A 17,309-nucleotide genomic window follows, 5' to 3' on the forward strand; every position below is an offset into this window, starting at 1 on the left:
AGTGTAATGATAAGTCAAGATTTTAATCGAGAATGCATGTTGGTCACATTAAATTAGTAGCATCAAGGACTACGCAAAAAAACAAATCATCAAGCATCAAGACCTGCTGTGTGAACGTAGCTTTAGTCTCCTTAGTGGACAAAAAGGGCAGTTTTCACTCACAAACAACCTGTTAGCATCGAGATAGCGTCTAATGGTTGTTATGGAGACTGAAAGCTGGGGAATCGTTGAGGCCCCACCTGCGTCTTCTGGACTTTCTGATGTAACAGATCAGGATGAATTGTGTTAAGTGCACTGGAGAAGTCAATATTATTTATTTTCTGTCTTCGCTGTCAGCCCATCAATTCCCCCTAGATGTCAATTCACACACATCACTTCTGGTTCACGGCTAAACCTGACGAAGCATCCAAACCTGCTTGTTTTCATCGCCTAATTTAAAGCACTGCTATACTTAAGACTCTTTTGGCCTTCAGGAATTTTTATATCTGTGCTCCTTTAATAATGAATCATACACTTTCTCTGCCATACTTGATTTAACATTAACACTGGCAAATAAATGAACACGGCTGGCTGTTGCAACACACACACACGCACACACACTGAAGTAAATGTGCTGACTGTGGCCTGGGGATTCTGCTAGCACACAGCAAACAAAACCTGCAATAATACTTTAAATTTTTAAGAAAATAAACAAAAGGAACAAAAAAACCTTGTTAGCAAAATTAAATATTGATTCAAATGGATTATCACAGATTACTACCTGTGCCAGCCTTGATATATAGCAATAAGACTGCAGTTTATTGTTTTTACTAATTGAAGACATTATCATTGATTTAGCAACTAACATTATTGCTTTGGCGATGTCCCCCTTCATGTTTACATGGCACACACACTCTTAGATTCTTGCTCCGAGTGTCCCAACCCTGCTGAAGGCTGATGAAGGCAGCTTGTTTTGTCTGCTTATAGATTTCTTGCTCTGGTCCAGTGGTGATGCAGTCTGACAGCCAACACCTTGTCTCATCGCTCATCCATCATGTTGAAAAGAAGTCAAACTTAGTAGTGATCAACTTAATGAGGGGTATTATTACTAGTAAAAGGGTTTATTAGCAGTAGATTTTTTTCCCTGCACAGCCTCCACCTTGGTCATTTTGACTATGATGATGTGTTGAACAACTGGAAAGGCCCCAAATGTGAATGTGAAGGAAGGAAGTGGGAATTTAGTACAGGATTGCTGATGAGTGATTGATTGTAGCTTATTTTGTGTGTCAAGAAAAAAACTTTTCTGAGTTGAAGGAAAAATCAGTATTTGGTTGTTGTCAACTGTTAAATCTCAAGATCAAGTTTTTTTTTTTTTAGAGGCTTTTCTTCAATGGTTTCTAATCTGTTCTGTAGTCAGACAGACCGTTGCCTTGTATTTTAACTTATTAAAAGATGAACAACCTTCTGTCTGGCCCTTTAAATCCAAAATTTACAAGTACACTTGAATAGGCAACGAATGCAAGAGTTGGGCCAGAATTACTTGCTTGATGGCTCGGGCTTAAGTTTGTGTTTAATAAGCCTACAATACAAACAGCACCGAGAAATCCAAACGAGAATCCATGATGTAAAGTTGTGTTAATCTACTTATTATACAGTAAATAGATGAATAGATAGTTTAACCTGTTGAGGAAATAAAGTCAGAGTGGAGAAGTCATTCAGACTCTAAAAAGCGTAGTGCACTGCATGCGCATGCTGCTCCACCCTGCTCCGCTCCAGCAGCAGCGGAGATAGAATCCTACCAGTCCCACATCCCAGTTGATTTGCACTTGACTCACCCTGCGGTTTACAACAAGCAACAAGATGGAGCTGGAAGACGTTAAGAAAAAGCTAAAAACGGGAAAGGTTACTCTGCTCACTTAAATGGGAGTTTTAAAAACGAAAGCGCTAAAATCATAATAAGAATAATATGTCGGGTTCACCTTGGGTTTAGGCCTATAATTAACCCCGTGGTCTTAGAACGACTCATGAGGAATCCAGCGTGGGCAGATACGTCAGACCGTCACTTCCCAAAACCACATGCACACATAAAAAAAAAACTCGGAAACGTGTACGCGGAGTCAGTTTCATTCAGGACTTTACTGCAGGAAGGTTAAACTTACTTGGTCAGACCGGGCTCAGACACAGTGCCTACTGGCTCAGGCCAGGTCGGGTTGAATTTTTCTAGGCCCGATCTAAATTCTAGAGTACATTCTTGACGATTTTTCAGCCCATGACAGATTTTATTTGGAGTGTCAAAGCAAAAAACAGCAAATAAAACAACAAGCTGAACAAGGAAAAAATCAGACATGGTATCTCCGGTGTAAGAATAAGTCGACATTGACAACTATTTATCTTGGTGTCCACAAATCTGGACTTATTTAAAATTGACATAATAGGACAAAAGACAGAGGCTTTCCCTCCAATCTAACTCCTAAGAGTCCAATTGTAATACCTTAAAGGCTGTGATTGCAACTTGACAAGATATAAGGTTTGAATATTCTTCTAAGGCACTGCATCATTTAACTTCACGCACCTTTTCTTTCCTGCATCTCCCTTCTTTGCGCCTGTTCTCTTTCATTTATACTGTCTTCTTTTGTCAGATGATTAGCGAAGAGAAATACCAAAGTGGAGATCTCTTTGAAAACTTCCTTCTTTGCCATCTACGCTGCCTTGTTAGTCTGAGCGTTTCTCTCCATCTGCTTCTATCTCAGCGTTCCCGTCTCTTTCCATTTTCCCAGTGGGAGGTGAAACAAACATATGGCTTCCAAAAAAAAAAAAAAACACACCACACACTTCCTCACACTCTGAAAGAGACATAAACCAGGCAGTCGTATATTTGAATTAGAGGTGGCAAAACCTCCTACTCCACGGCGGCTCCGTTTTAATAAAATAAAAAATAAAAAGAAAGAAAGAAGTAGTGCCAATATTTTCCCCCTCCCCTCTTCAAGCCCACAGACAGCACTTTCAACTCCCTGCCTACTTGTTACATTTTTCAGCAGTTTCGCCTCCTTTTTTGTCTGCCGCCGAGCCAAACAGGCTTTGATGGTTCGAGGAAAAAGTTGAGAGGAGCCGAGACGCGTCTCATCCTCCTCCCACGCGGTCACATGCTCTGGCGTATCGCCGCGCTCTCCCAGAGATGGAGACCTTTGCACGGCGGTGCCGCGCTTTGAGACGCCAAAGCAGAGAACCTTGAGGAATTCATCTTGCCTGGTTTCGAATGACAGTCGGAGGCGAGGTGGGGGGAGAAGGGTCTTTGAACATGTGTGACAGCATTGTTGTTTGGTACAACTCAGGACAGAGGGGGGTTCAAGAAAAGTCTGCTGTTTATCCAGTTCAGTGTGCATAAACACCTTGTCACAAAGGTGTGTTTACAACAAGGTGTGTTTCTCCCCCCCGCTCCCCCCAATATTTTGTCAATGCTTCTCTGGTTGTGTATTGTTGTTATTTCATCCATTGCACCGTGAAGAGATTTATGGTTTTGTTTTTGTGATAAAGAGAAGGACATCCTCAAATATCTGTTTCCATTTCACATATTGCAGCTTTAGTTGTACCTGTTTTTACAGGTGTGAAGTTAGCCTTTTGCTTGTATTACTCTTTTTATTTTTTATTATTTTACCTTTGAAAATAAAACATTTGCAAATGCACTTTCTCCTCCTTGGAAGTGAAAAGAGCATCCTAGCCGTTGTTGCCGCTTTCAATTTGAGTGGATAAAAATTAGTCATTTAAGGTCACTATTTGCATTTCTTTGATTTTAGATAAATTTCAACTAAAGGTCGCAATTGCTTTTACATACAAGCTTCTGACAAGAGTAATATCTGCCATGCAATGGACAGTCACTCAGTGACCGGGTTCAGATTCCACAAATACTTATCATTTCTTATCGGGGTTTCCCAAAGTTTTAAAATGTTTCAACAAATTTCGTTTTAACATTTTTATAACAACTTAGCATAGTTACCTGATTGTGCTGTAAAATGGCACTATGTGGCTGGAAAATACATAATACTTCCCCTTTAATTTTTGTCTTTCCCAACTGAGGCATCCCACACCTTTTGGAGCTACTACAAATTAAAATAGACAACTAAACTTAATGAACTTATTGTTTTATTGTAGAGAGAATTGCTCTATTACTCTATTACAATGACATGCACACATAGACACTAGGTGGTGCTAGAGCACCTGTCCTTTTACCTCTGGACAAAGTGTCCCTCTGAAATCTTTCCTTTATTCCTTTTTTTTAAACAGTGTAGTGAGATAAAATGTCTGCACACACCACTGCTCTACACAGGGAAAGCTTTTGGAAAAAATGTGTTTTCTGTTATTCTTTTATGTACCAGTGTGAACATGTGTTTGCTGTTTCATGCAACAGAGGTGATGAAACATTGAGTGGGCTGGTAACCCGCACAGCTGTCTCATCTAAGCATTGATGGATGGATGCTCTCCAACGAGCGTCACAGTTTTGCTTATCTGTGTATTGTTTTCTGTGTGTGTGTGCGTGTGTGTGAAAGTCAGCACTCATTAAGAGCTGGCAGTCAGTTTGCATCGCTGATGCTGTCAAGCTTGTCCAAGAAGACTGAAACAGAGTCCCTGAGCTAATTTTTATCACACACAACCTCTATTCAAAGGTGTGCATGCACCAGTGTGGGTGTGTGTGTAGTGTCATACGCTGTTAAACACATGCATTGCAATTTAAGTTGACAGGAGCTTCTCACCGAGGTTAAGGGTTCGACATCTCTCCTCTATCTGGTTTGTCTGCCCACCTTTTGTTTTTGTTTTTTTCCTCTTTATGTTTTGTAACTGGTAGTTTCTCTTTAGATATCTCTTGGTCCTTGCTGAAACTTCCCTAATATTCAGACTTCAGAATGGGCAGCGGGATTCTGCAGGGTATAATACGAATGGTACTCCAGCTCATATTTGCATTTATTTTTATTCTGGTTTAGCAGGTGATCTCCCAGAGACCTGGATTAGTGAAGGATCCGCATCATTGGCTCGCTGAGACAAAGGTATGCCAGCTTTGTTAGAACTCATGCAATGATGCAGATGTTTCTGTATCATTTGTGTTTAGATATGTTTTGCACAGAATCTGAAAATCTGTAAAATTTCACTGTTTACTTTTTCTACTTCCGGATTCTTTCCCAAGTGTATTTCTGCTTTAAGATGAGGCACAAAATAAAGGCAGCAGAATTGCCTTTATTCCTAAGCTACAACAAAAACAACCTTTCTTCACAAAAGTGAAGAAGGTTTGTTGTGTTTTGATTGGTCAGCTGAAGAGCTGAAGATTAACTTTTCCAACTGTTGCAGTGTTTATGTTACCGCCTCTTAAACAAAAAACAATAATTTCTCCACAATCTATTTCCCACGTCAAAACTCTCTCCAACATCGGTCCTTCTTATAGTTATTTTCATGAACATAATGCTTTGTCACAAAGCTCGTATCAAATTAAAGCACACTGCTGCGTTGTTTCACCCAAAACAGAACCGGGAGAGAGGACGGTTAAAAATACTGGTTTATAATTAGGCTGAAAACACAGGAAAGATGTGAAGAAGAAAAAAAAAACCCAGTGAAGTGTTCATGCTAATTATCTTGCATAAAATCGGTGTGATCATTTGTCTAATTAACCCACTGCTACTGTCTGTGTGTATGTTCCCCACGTGTTGCGACTGTGCACTTTATGTAAAAATTTTCCAACTAGTTTGATTACTGTATAAAACTCAGGTAAGTATCAGGTATGATATTTTAGTGTTTTTTGTTGTTTTTTTTAGCAGAAAACTATCCAGCTTTTCACTTGATAGTTGAAGTTGAATTATTTGTTTTTTTAGCTAAAGATACATCCCTTGCTACAAATAATTAAATGTACACTAAAGGAATGCTTTGTTATTGCATTTTAGGCAATAAATGTTTGCTTTCTTATTTAAAAATGAATGGAATCATTTGAGTTAAATGTGATTTTATTATTGTGTAAAATCGTCTTAAGAGGTTAAATGAACAATTTGCGGAATGTGGCAATTTCTTTTATTTGGTTAATTGTCAGCATAATTGATTAAGGTTGGGCGATATGGTCTTAAAGTTTTATCGCAATATTTTCTGGTACTATTATGATGATAAAGTGACAATAAAAACTAACTAGAAAATTTCTGAAGAAATTTAAACGGGGAATGCCAAAGTGTGCCCCGTCTGTTGGAACCCAGTGTTCTGATGTTAATGTTAGCATCAATGCTAAAGTAAGCTACAATGTACTCAACAGCATGTGAAGAGTCACAAGGATGATGAGTAATATGGACTTACTCTATTCAGTATGTAAAAATTTGTGTATAAGCTAAAATTAGCCAAAATGCTAATGTTAGCCTAAATGCTGCCAGTGGCATGTGGGGCATCACTAGCATGTTGTCTTGCATTAACTTCCTCCATTCATATAATACATTAAAAAAAAAGAGCAAAAACACTTATTTTAGGGATTATCCATTATAGGACCCCAGTTATTTAATGAAGTGTGATTCGTGTCACTAAACTGGTCGCAGTTTATTCATATTTTTTATATTTATTGATGCGTTCATTGAATAAACAGTTGAGAAAAAAGTAAAACTAAGAATCCCGATGATATGGACGATTTTGGCGGGTTTTAAAAGTCATTAACTGGAATTTATCTCAACAATAAATCCAAATTCTTATCATGACAAGTATCACGATAAATGATAAACGATACAATACGATATGATAAATCCCCACCAGTATCACCAACGCACAAACCAACCTAGAACGGCAGTTTCAATGTACACATTTCTCATTTTCCTTGCACACTACGAATGAACCCAACCAGACCAAGCTGCGCTGGCTGAGCGAGGAAGTGCGAGAGCGCGATGCGAAGGAGCGGCGCCTGAGGAAGCAACACCAGCAGACCAGAGATGAGCTGAAAGCTCTCAGGCAGAGCCGCAGCTCGGAGCAGGAAACCCTCCAGCAGCGCTTGGACCAGCAGGAGAAGCTGCTGCTCTCCCTCAGCACGGAGAAGAAAGGTAGTCCTTAACCAAAAGGAAAAAAAAAAAAAAAAACACCCTTATGATGATGATAAATCACTTGGCCCCTCCATATCTGCTGAACTTGTGATGGCAAAAAAAAAAAAATAAAGGATAGGTGAGGATTTCTCCTGCCTAGCTATTTTTGCTTCACAGACTCCTCCAACTGATCTCTCTAACACGGCTGAGTCAGACTCGCATCTTTCTGTCTGCTCACACCATCTGTATGAGCGGTAATCCCTTTAATTGGACGCTTTTTGTCACTGTGTTTTGTTTTCATGGAAGCTTACGAAGATGCCTGCCTGTGCCCTCATGTGAACTTAGTTCCATCTTTCTTACTGTTTTTATGCATCTGTATCCTTTCCATTATAAATGTTTGAGAAAGCATCCTAATGATTTTGTATTGGAGTTCTTTTTAGCCTACGGCCTCTATTTTCTTTCTCTTTCTTTCTAGCTTTCTTCCTGTCCTCTTTTTTTCCTTCTTTTTTTCTTTTTCCCTCTTGTTTTCTTTTCCTATGATGTGTTTCATCAAGAAGAGAAAAGGAGTTTAAAGACAGTGAGACAGGTAGAGTTGGGTAGCCATTATGAAAACAGTCGTGTCACTTTTTTATGATGTTTTGTAGCAATATTATAAACTTTGGATAAATAGTCTAAATTAAAGAAACCCTATGCATGGTGCCTCCTGTCGTACAGACGGTAATTAAACACATGCTGTTTACAACCACAGAACATATGCTTCTAATAAAAAAATGTCTGAAAGATGCTCTGTTTAACACAACCTCTGTGCAAAGCTTGGTTTAAAGATGAGATTACTCCTCTTGTATACTGCTGTCAAGTATAGTTAAGGTCAAACAGTTGTTGGATTTCTTTTTTTTGTCAGGTCTTAAATTTCAATATTAACACTGAGGGTAGCAGATTCTTGTTTTATTCTTCTCATAAACACAGAATTTCAGAGTTTTACCTCAAATCATTCTAAAACTAAAATAATCATACAGAGCATTTATTAAACTGCGGCAAAAATCCATACACATTTAATAATGGAATCCAATAGGCATTTGTTGAGAGTAAATACATTCTTACACACACATTCTTACATTTGTTTTTTTCTTTGGCCCGATATTGCCCCCCTTCTCCACAGAGAAACAGTACTTTTATTAGCTTCTAGCAGCAATCTGTCTATTTTGTACAGTTCCTCCTCATTGGCCTCTTCACTTGAAAGCCACTCTGCCACTCTGAGATAAGAGCGGTTCTGGTTTTAAAGAACCCAGCATGGCTTTCAGGTGAAATGGGACTGAGCTTGAGTCAGCAAAGATTGCACTAGGCAACTATGACTATCATCCTCCAGCTGGTTCCAGGTCTGATTAAAACAGACTCGGACTAGGCTCCAGAAAGTTGTTCCACAGGAAGAAATAGTCTTTTTGACTTTAGTCTTTTTTTCCACCCTGTTTCTGTAAATTTGGTTGTGGTCAGATCTATTTCAGGAAGAATGCATTCATCTTCAGGATTTTATATATTCTTGAGATATATAAACTGATGTAAGCTGTCACATAAATGATATAATATTGCTGTAGGCAGGAAGAATCTCCGGTAGCAGTCAGTCTTACAACAAACCTGAAGAAGCCTTTGACTGAAGACTGTTGCTGTATGATTCGTGACACGCTAACTCATTATCATTGATATTCTTCATAAATTACTTTATAGGTATGACTTTTGTTGTATGATTTGTCTGAAAAAAATGTTTCTGATTACACACTTAGAACTTTGTATTGATTTCCATTCATTTTAATAAGTGCATTTATGTCTAACACTAACAGTATATTTCTAAGTTTAACCTACACTTGATTCACATCATACCTCTAAACCTAACCCTTGACCCAGAAAAATGGGGTTCGGTTTATTAGGCCCAAACTTTGGTCCTCATAAGGTCCATCGGTCTTCAGAAGGTTAGTAAATATACCAAAGAAGGATCTAGATAGGCTTCAAACAAGTATACACACACATCAATATGCACATTCACACAATGAGCTGCCAAACCGCTCATATTTAAACTTGGAGGTCGACCAATATTAGATTTTTTTTTTTAAGAGTCTTGACATTGCACACTGTTTCTGTAAACAGGCATATCTTTACACGGCACATCATGTTGACACAGGGATGCAGTCAGTCTTACACAATCTGTCAGACAGTTCCCAGAGGATGTGCTCACTTCTAAAAATAAAAACATTACCATGAGTAAAAACAGGAAGACATCTTACTATTATTTTTATATTCATCTGTATTTATAAATATAAGCAAATATATATTTTAAGTTAAATTAGCCCTATGAAATTACGCCACTACATTCTACGTTCACCATGGGAACATATGCAGAGTACTTGAGCCACGTCCAGTCATTTTCAAGAAATCTGTGAAAGCTCCGTTCTAAAGATGTCAGAATAAAATTGAACTGTTTGCAGTTTTTGTATCGGCTGTAACTTCACAAGTCGCACAGCAAGAACTGGATGTTGGAGAAAACAAAACCAGCAAACGAACAGAGCGCACTCTGGATTAATAAAGCTAGCTTGGATTTCAGGGAGCATTTTCAAAGTGAGCGTGGATCTGAGAGCTCTGCTTATCAGCCGCAGCATCTTATCTCACGCAGTCTCCTCGTTTTCAGAGCTGCTGGAGAGGAGTCGCGCGAAAGAGGAAGAAATGAGAAGCTTTCAGGTCAGATTCATGTATTTTCATTAATCTGTGCTGGATCTGTTTGTAGATTTAGTTTTTATTTGTTTTCGTCTTTCCCCTCTTTCCACTTCAGAAAGAGACAACACATTTTTCCCTTTGTCTTTTTCTGCACGTCAGCTGTTTTTCCAGCCGAATCACATTTCTCTGATGCTGCCCCCCCCACACCCATACCCCACTCTGCTGCACAGCTGTGCGCCTGGCAGACTCCTCCAGGGCTTGCTTGAGCAAATAGCTAATTACTGCAGACACGAGGCCTTGGAGTTTAAAAGTCACTAAAGGCCTTGTCGGTTTTTTTTTTCTCCTTTTGGCAGGCCACCCACTCACCTAAGCCAGAGTGGACCGGCCCCCGCCGGAGCCTCGCTGGCGCTTTTACACCCCATTAAAATGCAAAGCAGATGCGCGTACGCACATAAACACACTGAAGCGCGTCTGCGAGGATGATTTACATGTGAAGAGGCAGAAAACGGAAAGCACGAGGGACACAGATGAGTTAAAACGAAAGATGGGTGGGGGGAGGGGAGGAGGAAAAAAGAGGACCCTTGCTGGAAAGCATCAACACATTGCAGAAAAAGGGGGTGAGAGGGATGCCTGCTGCAGGGAGAAGCAGGTGTGCGTTTGAGTGGCAGATAAGAGCCAGAGCATCACTTATGCATCGTTAGCGAGGGAACATCAGTCAGGAGCTGCAGGAGAGGATGGAGCATTTTGTCTTTGTGAGCGTGATAAGAAGAACTCTCCCCAGCCACTGCGTTTACTTCCCTTGTTATGTTAGAACACCCTATTCCTCTCTTCTTTCAAGGTTTTTTTTTCCTCCTACATACATCTGCTGAGTTTCCCTTTTTTTTTTTTTCTTGCTGGTGCTGAGCTCTTACCTGGACTTAGTTTTGCACACATGGCAGCATCCCGTGTTTGAACTTCACTTGTTCACGTTCAGGTTTCAGTTCATCCTTAATCCTAATCGATTGCGTTTTATTTCTGTTTTAGGATCGTGTGTTGGATCTGGAGATGGTAAGATTTAATTTCTTGAAGAATGTTACTGTGGAAGTTCAATTGAGGTTTTATTTAAATGTCATATTGAAGTTAAAATTATACCAGCATGATTTGATTTAGCCACATAAACTGGTTCACCTGAAAGTTTATGTGGGAAAGTCTTAAAGGTCAAATTTTAAGACTTTCCCGTGCTACAGTTTTCTAATATTTGTTGATATTTTAGACTGATTTTGACACAAATGTCCAGCGTGAGTTGGTGTATATGTAGAATCACAGCCACCTATAGAAGCCATAAATCTTTATGAATAAGCATGTGTTTCTGAATCAAAACATCCAGATGTTGTGCACAGAAATTTATTTTCAATTGCTCACATTATGAGATAATGACTGTTTTATTATCTCACTATGTTGAAATAAAGAGATTCAGTCTTGCTCTGTTGAGGAAGCCACCAAAACACCTCACCTCAAAATAACACCTCAAGCTTTTTCATTATAAACTCATATATCACTTAGCTTAGAGCTCTTTCAGTGTTCTGGTATTTTTGATTTTTAGTGCTCACTAAGTTGAGATAACAATGCCATAAGCTCTTTTACCTTTGACAGTTTTAAATTTCATTATTTGGTGATAAAAATACCGCAACCTTGTTTCATTTTAGAAACATTTCAGTTGTTTTAGATCAAACTAAAGCTTTCCCTTTTTTGTGATTTTTGTGATTTGGGATAATGTTATCTTAAACTTCTTTGTTCCTGTTCCAGTTTTAGTTTCTCATTATTTGTAAGATAATGGAATCTCAAGCTTTTTTTTTTTGACACAGTAAGTTTTGTTGTCTGATTTGGTCACAATAACCTTTATTTTCTTATTCTGTGGAGATCATATTTGAAGCTTTTTTCATTATCTTAGCGTATTGTTAGAAAAGGTTTTCTTACCTCATTTCTACATAGCAAAACATCAAGGCAGGTGGTTTAATATTAATAGAAAAAGATTTTAATTTTTTTTTCCATAAATTTTTAATTATTTAAGAAATGTTATCCCTTATATTCTTAACACTGGTTACTGTACAGAAGCAACACCCCAAAATTATTATTTTTTTAACTGAGCTATAAACAACCAGGACTTTTTTTTTTACAAAAGACTTTTGGAATCTTTGTGGGGATAAAATCCTAAAGTCAAAGTTAAATAAAATAAAATTACTTAAACTTCATAACAAATAAAAACATGGCAGCCTCTACAAGAAGGTATGTTAGCAAAATGATTTATTTTGATAAAAATATGACAATTTCCATGCTCTCAAAGTACAAATATGTCTCATTATCTCGCTATCCCAAAATAACCTATTGGGGGAAAAAAAAATTAAGTCTCACTAACTTTATTTTTCCTTTTCTTTGCCATTTTATGCCAGTTCCGTTATTCTTATTATTTCAAGATGACAAAAGTTTGAAATACTTTCGTCATCTTGACAAAAGTATTTCAAAAAGTATAAGTCAGTATAAGTCCTCTAATTATTTATTCCTCTAATTATGTCGAGATAATATTCTTATCTGTACGATAACAGTTCCATTATCTCATTTTCTTGAGATTTCAAAGCTTAAATTTATAACGGATCAATATATTTATTTCATATATTTACAGAAATGATAGACATATGAATCTAGCTTAAAATATCCCTTATAAACCAATGCAATGAAGAGAATGCAATACTCTTCAGAACTGGATGCAACAGAAGAACAGCTCATTTTTGCACCAAAATCAGCCTGTTAACTTATGATCCATAGAAAATGACTTCAAAATGAATCCCAGCAGGTGTAGCTGCATTCAGCTGGACAGTATAATCAATCTGAAACTTAGTCCATTTATTTTAGAAAGTTAGATTTTCATATTTTCTCTATTTTTTCTATACTGATATTGAAAATGCTGGAAGGAAATTCCATATTTTGAAAACTACGTAGTAACCCTAAAGATTTATTTATTTGACTGCCCATGAAGACTAACCCAGGGTAAGAAATGATTGTTTTAGTCGAGGCTCAGAGGCTCCATTAATCATTACAAGTCTTGCTGATGGTGCCCAGAAGTGAGCCTTGCTGACAATATGGTATCAATTCTACCATCTGCACTATTAATGATCACCGCCGACATCCTTAATCAGCAATTAAATGTCAGATAGGAATTCGTTTGCGCTGATCAAAGGTTGCATTGACCCGAGCACCTTTAACAGCCCTAAAAATAAATTAATAAATAAGTGTAGGAACCTGCCTAACACATGGCAACCCATCTGTCACAATTATACACCAAGCTTGTCAGCTTCAGCCTTCAGTTCACTGCTACAAGACGGAATAGGAGAAGTCTCGGACCTCCATCAACTCCCGCATTTTCTGCCGGCAGCGGGGACACATCGACCTGTTCTCCACTCAGCCCAGCTGCTAGAATCACCCAGCAAATCTTACTAATATGTCAGTGTGCCATTCAGCGTGACAGTCGGTGATGCCTCCTTACAGCCAGCTTCCTTTTGCTGCTTAATCACACCAACCCTAAGTAGGAACAGGGCGATTTCTGAAGCTAACTGAAGAGGTGTGAATATAGCAGCATAGCCAGATCTCTGCTGATGTAAAGATAGGGTTGCGATGAGTGAGTTGAGACAAAAATCCTTGATTGCATTTTGAATCGACCAGGTAGTATACAGTTTGTCATCGTGCTGTCAAGGTGTCCGCACATCCTTAAAACGTCCCAAAAAGTCTTACGATTGTGCATATAAAAGTAAGGCTTTAAAATGTCTTAAACTCATTTTTAAAAAATAGTCTAAGTTGGCCTTATATGTTCATCCCAGCTCTTAAATTTGTCGTGGCAGAATCTAGTCTATTCTGTGTAGTATTTATTTTTGTTCTGTCAGGCAAAAGTTCGAGTGGCGCGCAGACATCTTCATTGCATTGTGTGACTCAAGACAAGACTAACTAGCTAGGTTTTTTGTGTTAATCATGGATAATTGAAAATGTATTGCTTGTTGGATAGACGACGTTAGTCCTCACCATTGGCTCACTTCTGTTTCGCTTTATGTACAAATATGCTCAGCACTAGGGGTTAAGTCTGTAGAGAGCATTGCTACATATTCAATTGTCTTCATTTCTGTCATGGTACAGGTCCTGTTATTACTACAAAGTCACCGTAAAGTTGAATTTCTGTAAAATAATCAAATATTCTGCCACAATCTAATCAGTCCCATTTAAAAGCAGAAATTATATTTGGCGTTTCCCATTGACAAATGTTATCCATTAGGGAAATAAGGATACTGTTGTTCTGCCTGACTGTAGATGTAGATGATTCTTAATTATGAATCATCTACATCTAACCCTACACCTAATGTTAGAACACCTCTAAAAAAAGATGTTCTAATTTTGTTCCTTATGTTTTTCTTCCAATGATCTGGTGTTTTTACTTTCAAGGTGTTCAGTAGGTATAAATGGGTCCATGAGGATGCTGGTGTCCTCATGGACCCATTGGTAAGTGTTTTAGTGGTGACAGTTAAGGGGTTAAGCTTATTCTGCTTTTTCAGCTTTCTTTTTGTCTATTTTCTGTACTGATTGTAGTTTTGTACTGGATCGTCTGAAAATGAGCAAAGGCAGACAAATGGAGAATAAAATATGGAGTGTCAGGTCTAAAAATTGTTTGCAGCAAATACTAGTATCCGAAAGACCCATTTTTGGGAAATTGGTAAGAATCTTGTCGAGACCCAACAGTGGGCCTGACAAATCCGTCACTGTTTAACTAAGACTGATGCAGTAATTTTCAAATTTTTGAAAACTCGTATCATCCCTGTATATACTGAGGTTTCCAAATAGCACATCGTCACATAACTATAGTGTAACAGAACAAGGACACTGGCTGGTTCTGCTTGTCAAAAAGAGAAAAGTAAAAGTCTCCATTCATTGTCATTGCTTTTTGGTTGGATGTTGTATTTTAACTGCATTGTGTTTTACTTCAGTCAAAAGTTATAAAAGTTCTAAATTACAACAAAAAGAAATCTGATTTAAAAACTCAAAGTAGGAATGCCTGACATTTCTCACCAGTCCCATCCTCTATACCCAGTTTGGCAGTCTCGCATTTAAAGACATTGTAGTGTAAAGCAACGTGTAACAGTTGATCTTCAATATATTTATTCTTACTCCTATGGAAATACTTCATTATTCTGACCAAGAATTGTAAAAAAAAAACATCTTAGGGTAACACTAGATTAAACCAAATATGGCTCTTTAGCTTGCCCAGATGCAGTGACTACAAATGTATCATTGTTCCCTCCTTTGCTTGCAATATCTCAGAGAATGTGAGATCTCAAAGTAATACACTGGTCCCAGATGGTGATATTCTCATGCATTTTGAAATTCTCAGTTCTCTGGAAAGAGTAAACAAATGGTGCTGAAAAATAGTAGAATATTTTTCTGAGCAGCTATCTAACGGATGTGGCAAAAACTCTGACTTGTGAGTCCTTTTGAGAGCAGAGTCAGGGATGGGATGTGATGAAGCATGGGGAAAAGATGATTGACTGACCAGCCAGCTCAAGCTGAGATGAGACAATGCACCTAATCAGACTAACCTGGCCTGGATCAACTTGGTTAAAATTTGATTGCATTGTTTTATTTACCAAAACGTCTCAGTCTCTAAGCAGGATAGTTTTTTTCAGAATGCTTAATATTTAGAATTCCAATAGAAATAAATATTGCACATCCTTCCAGCCTCAGAGTGAACTCCCTGGTTAGACAGCTCTTTGGTGAGTAGCTGGCAAATCTTTCTGACCGAGAGAGTTGACAAAACCTGGAGCAGAAGCCCAGACTCATTCTCAGAAAGTAAACAGCATCTGAGCTAAAATGGATGCACTTCCTGTCCTGTCTCATAAGGTTATTTTCTAACTACCAACCTCTAGGCTTTCCTCTGTTGCAGCCCCTATTAATAAACCCCCATAGGAGGGATACATGAGATATCACCATTAACATTGTTATCAGCAGATGTTAGTCATTTTTTAACATCTTGGTATTGGCTTGATAACTAAAACTAGGCCGATGTTAACAAATGTTTTATTTTCATCTTGGTGCCATTTGTATTTCTGGAGGAGGTTGTGTCATGTGGTTTTTGTTTAGCCATGTGACAGTGATGCAGCGCAAGACTGAGGAGTGCTTAACTGAAGCAGAAAAGCAATGCCAATGGTGTGGTTGTTTTTTCAATGTCGAAAGGGTAGGGAAATAATATAATATACTACATACAATACATGTAAATATCGGTAAGAAAAATAATACTGGATATCAGTATTGGTCCAAATTGTTACATTGGTAACATTAGTTTACTTGTTATTTTGCTGGATGACAAATTGTCCCAGAAGTTATTGTGATAAACGATAACATTGTTTTGAGACCATTTTCAAGTAATATTATAATGCTAATGCCATAATAATGCAAGAACACAATCTCAAAGATCAATAAACTTTGAATTATAATGAACATTTAACAGTGGAACTGGAAGATATTTTAAATATCCAACATATATTAACAAAATAACAAACAACAAATGAAATGAATTATGCCCTTCATAAAAAAATACCTAGTTGAGAGCAAATCACCAGACTGTAGACTTTTGTCATCCAGTTTTTAGGAGAAAGAAAGAGAAAAGAGAACTATAAATCACATAAGTTGAGTTTATTTTAATTTCTCATGCGATTGATTTATTGCTTATTGAAACAGGCCTAATTGTTACCCCATAGTTTTTCCAAAGTTACTTCAAGTATTTAGAAATCTAAATTAGATATGCAAACTGTGAGTTTAACCATTTTGATGAACTTTAATACCATCACAGATAAGAAAACAAGAACATCTATTGTCCAACCCGTTAAGAAATCTTGATGCTGAAATTTGATTTTGTCTATCAATCTTTTCTGTCCACAATGGGGAGCAATTTCTCTTTTGTAACAGACTGTTGATATTGAATGACCAAAGCATTCAAATCAAAGTGTTCTATTTGTTCTGACAAAATATGAAAACAACAAATGCTGATATTCAGAAAGCCAGGAAATATACGGATTAGACGGCTTCGAATCTTTTTGATAGGCAAATCTTGTTTCTGAGAGGCAGTCTAAAGAAGTCAGAGGTGAAGCACATTTTGGTACACTAGAGACACAATGATTATATTTTGTAGAATGATAGTGATTTACTAGTTAAAGTTGCTATAGCTAAAGAAAATAAAACTATTCTTTACTTTTGAATACCTAAAAACTCCCTGGATAAACATCTGCATATAGTCTAAAGTTTTCCATGTGCATAACTTTTCAAGTTCTTTTAAAGCAGTGTTATGGAAATTTCATTATCAAAGAATGAGAAGCTGTTTCAATAATAAGAGAAAGATTAATCTTTGTCTTTAAGTTTCTTTATTCGAAGGCAAAAGTGTTCGAAGACCCATCTCACTGAGCGCAGTCAGGAGAAGAGCCCTGAACAACACACATCACATCGTTATATAGTCACAGCAAGACAAAAACCCACCCAAAGTCTGATCTTATCTCTACTACCAGATGGACCACAGAGACAATCCTGACCCCCACC

General features: G+C 37.7%; 1 protein-coding gene across 7 annotated transcripts in view; it reads left to right on the forward strand.

Annotated features, from left to right (window-relative positions):
* Nucleotides 1-17,309, forward strand: part of cep128 (centrosomal protein 128) — a 60,905-nt gene that overhangs the window by 37,088 nt on the left and 6,508 nt on the right. For 6 of the 7 annotated variants that reach the window (XM_015058539.1, XM_015058536.1, XM_015058532.1 and 3 more), the window contains 4 exons: nt 4,956-5,018; nt 6,833-7,025; nt 9,682-9,731; nt 10,731-10,754. In XM_015058539.1, the coding sequence (XP_014914025.1) occupies nt 4,956-5,018; nt 6,833-7,025; nt 9,682-9,731; nt 10,731-10,754 (330 nt within the window). The remainder of the gene's footprint in view (nt 1-4,955; nt 5,019-6,832; nt 7,026-9,681; nt 9,732-10,730; nt 10,755-17,309) is intronic. The other variant, XM_015058533.1, reaches the window with a different exon arrangement.

Source organism: Poecilia latipinna, unplaced genomic scaffold (assembly GCF_001443285.1).
Source record: "Poecilia latipinna isolate Pla-1442-1.1 unplaced genomic scaffold, P_latipinna-1.0 Scaffold1548, whole genome shotgun sequence".
NCBI classification, from domain to species: Eukaryota; Metazoa; Chordata; class Actinopteri; order Cyprinodontiformes; family Poeciliidae; genus Poecilia; species Poecilia latipinna.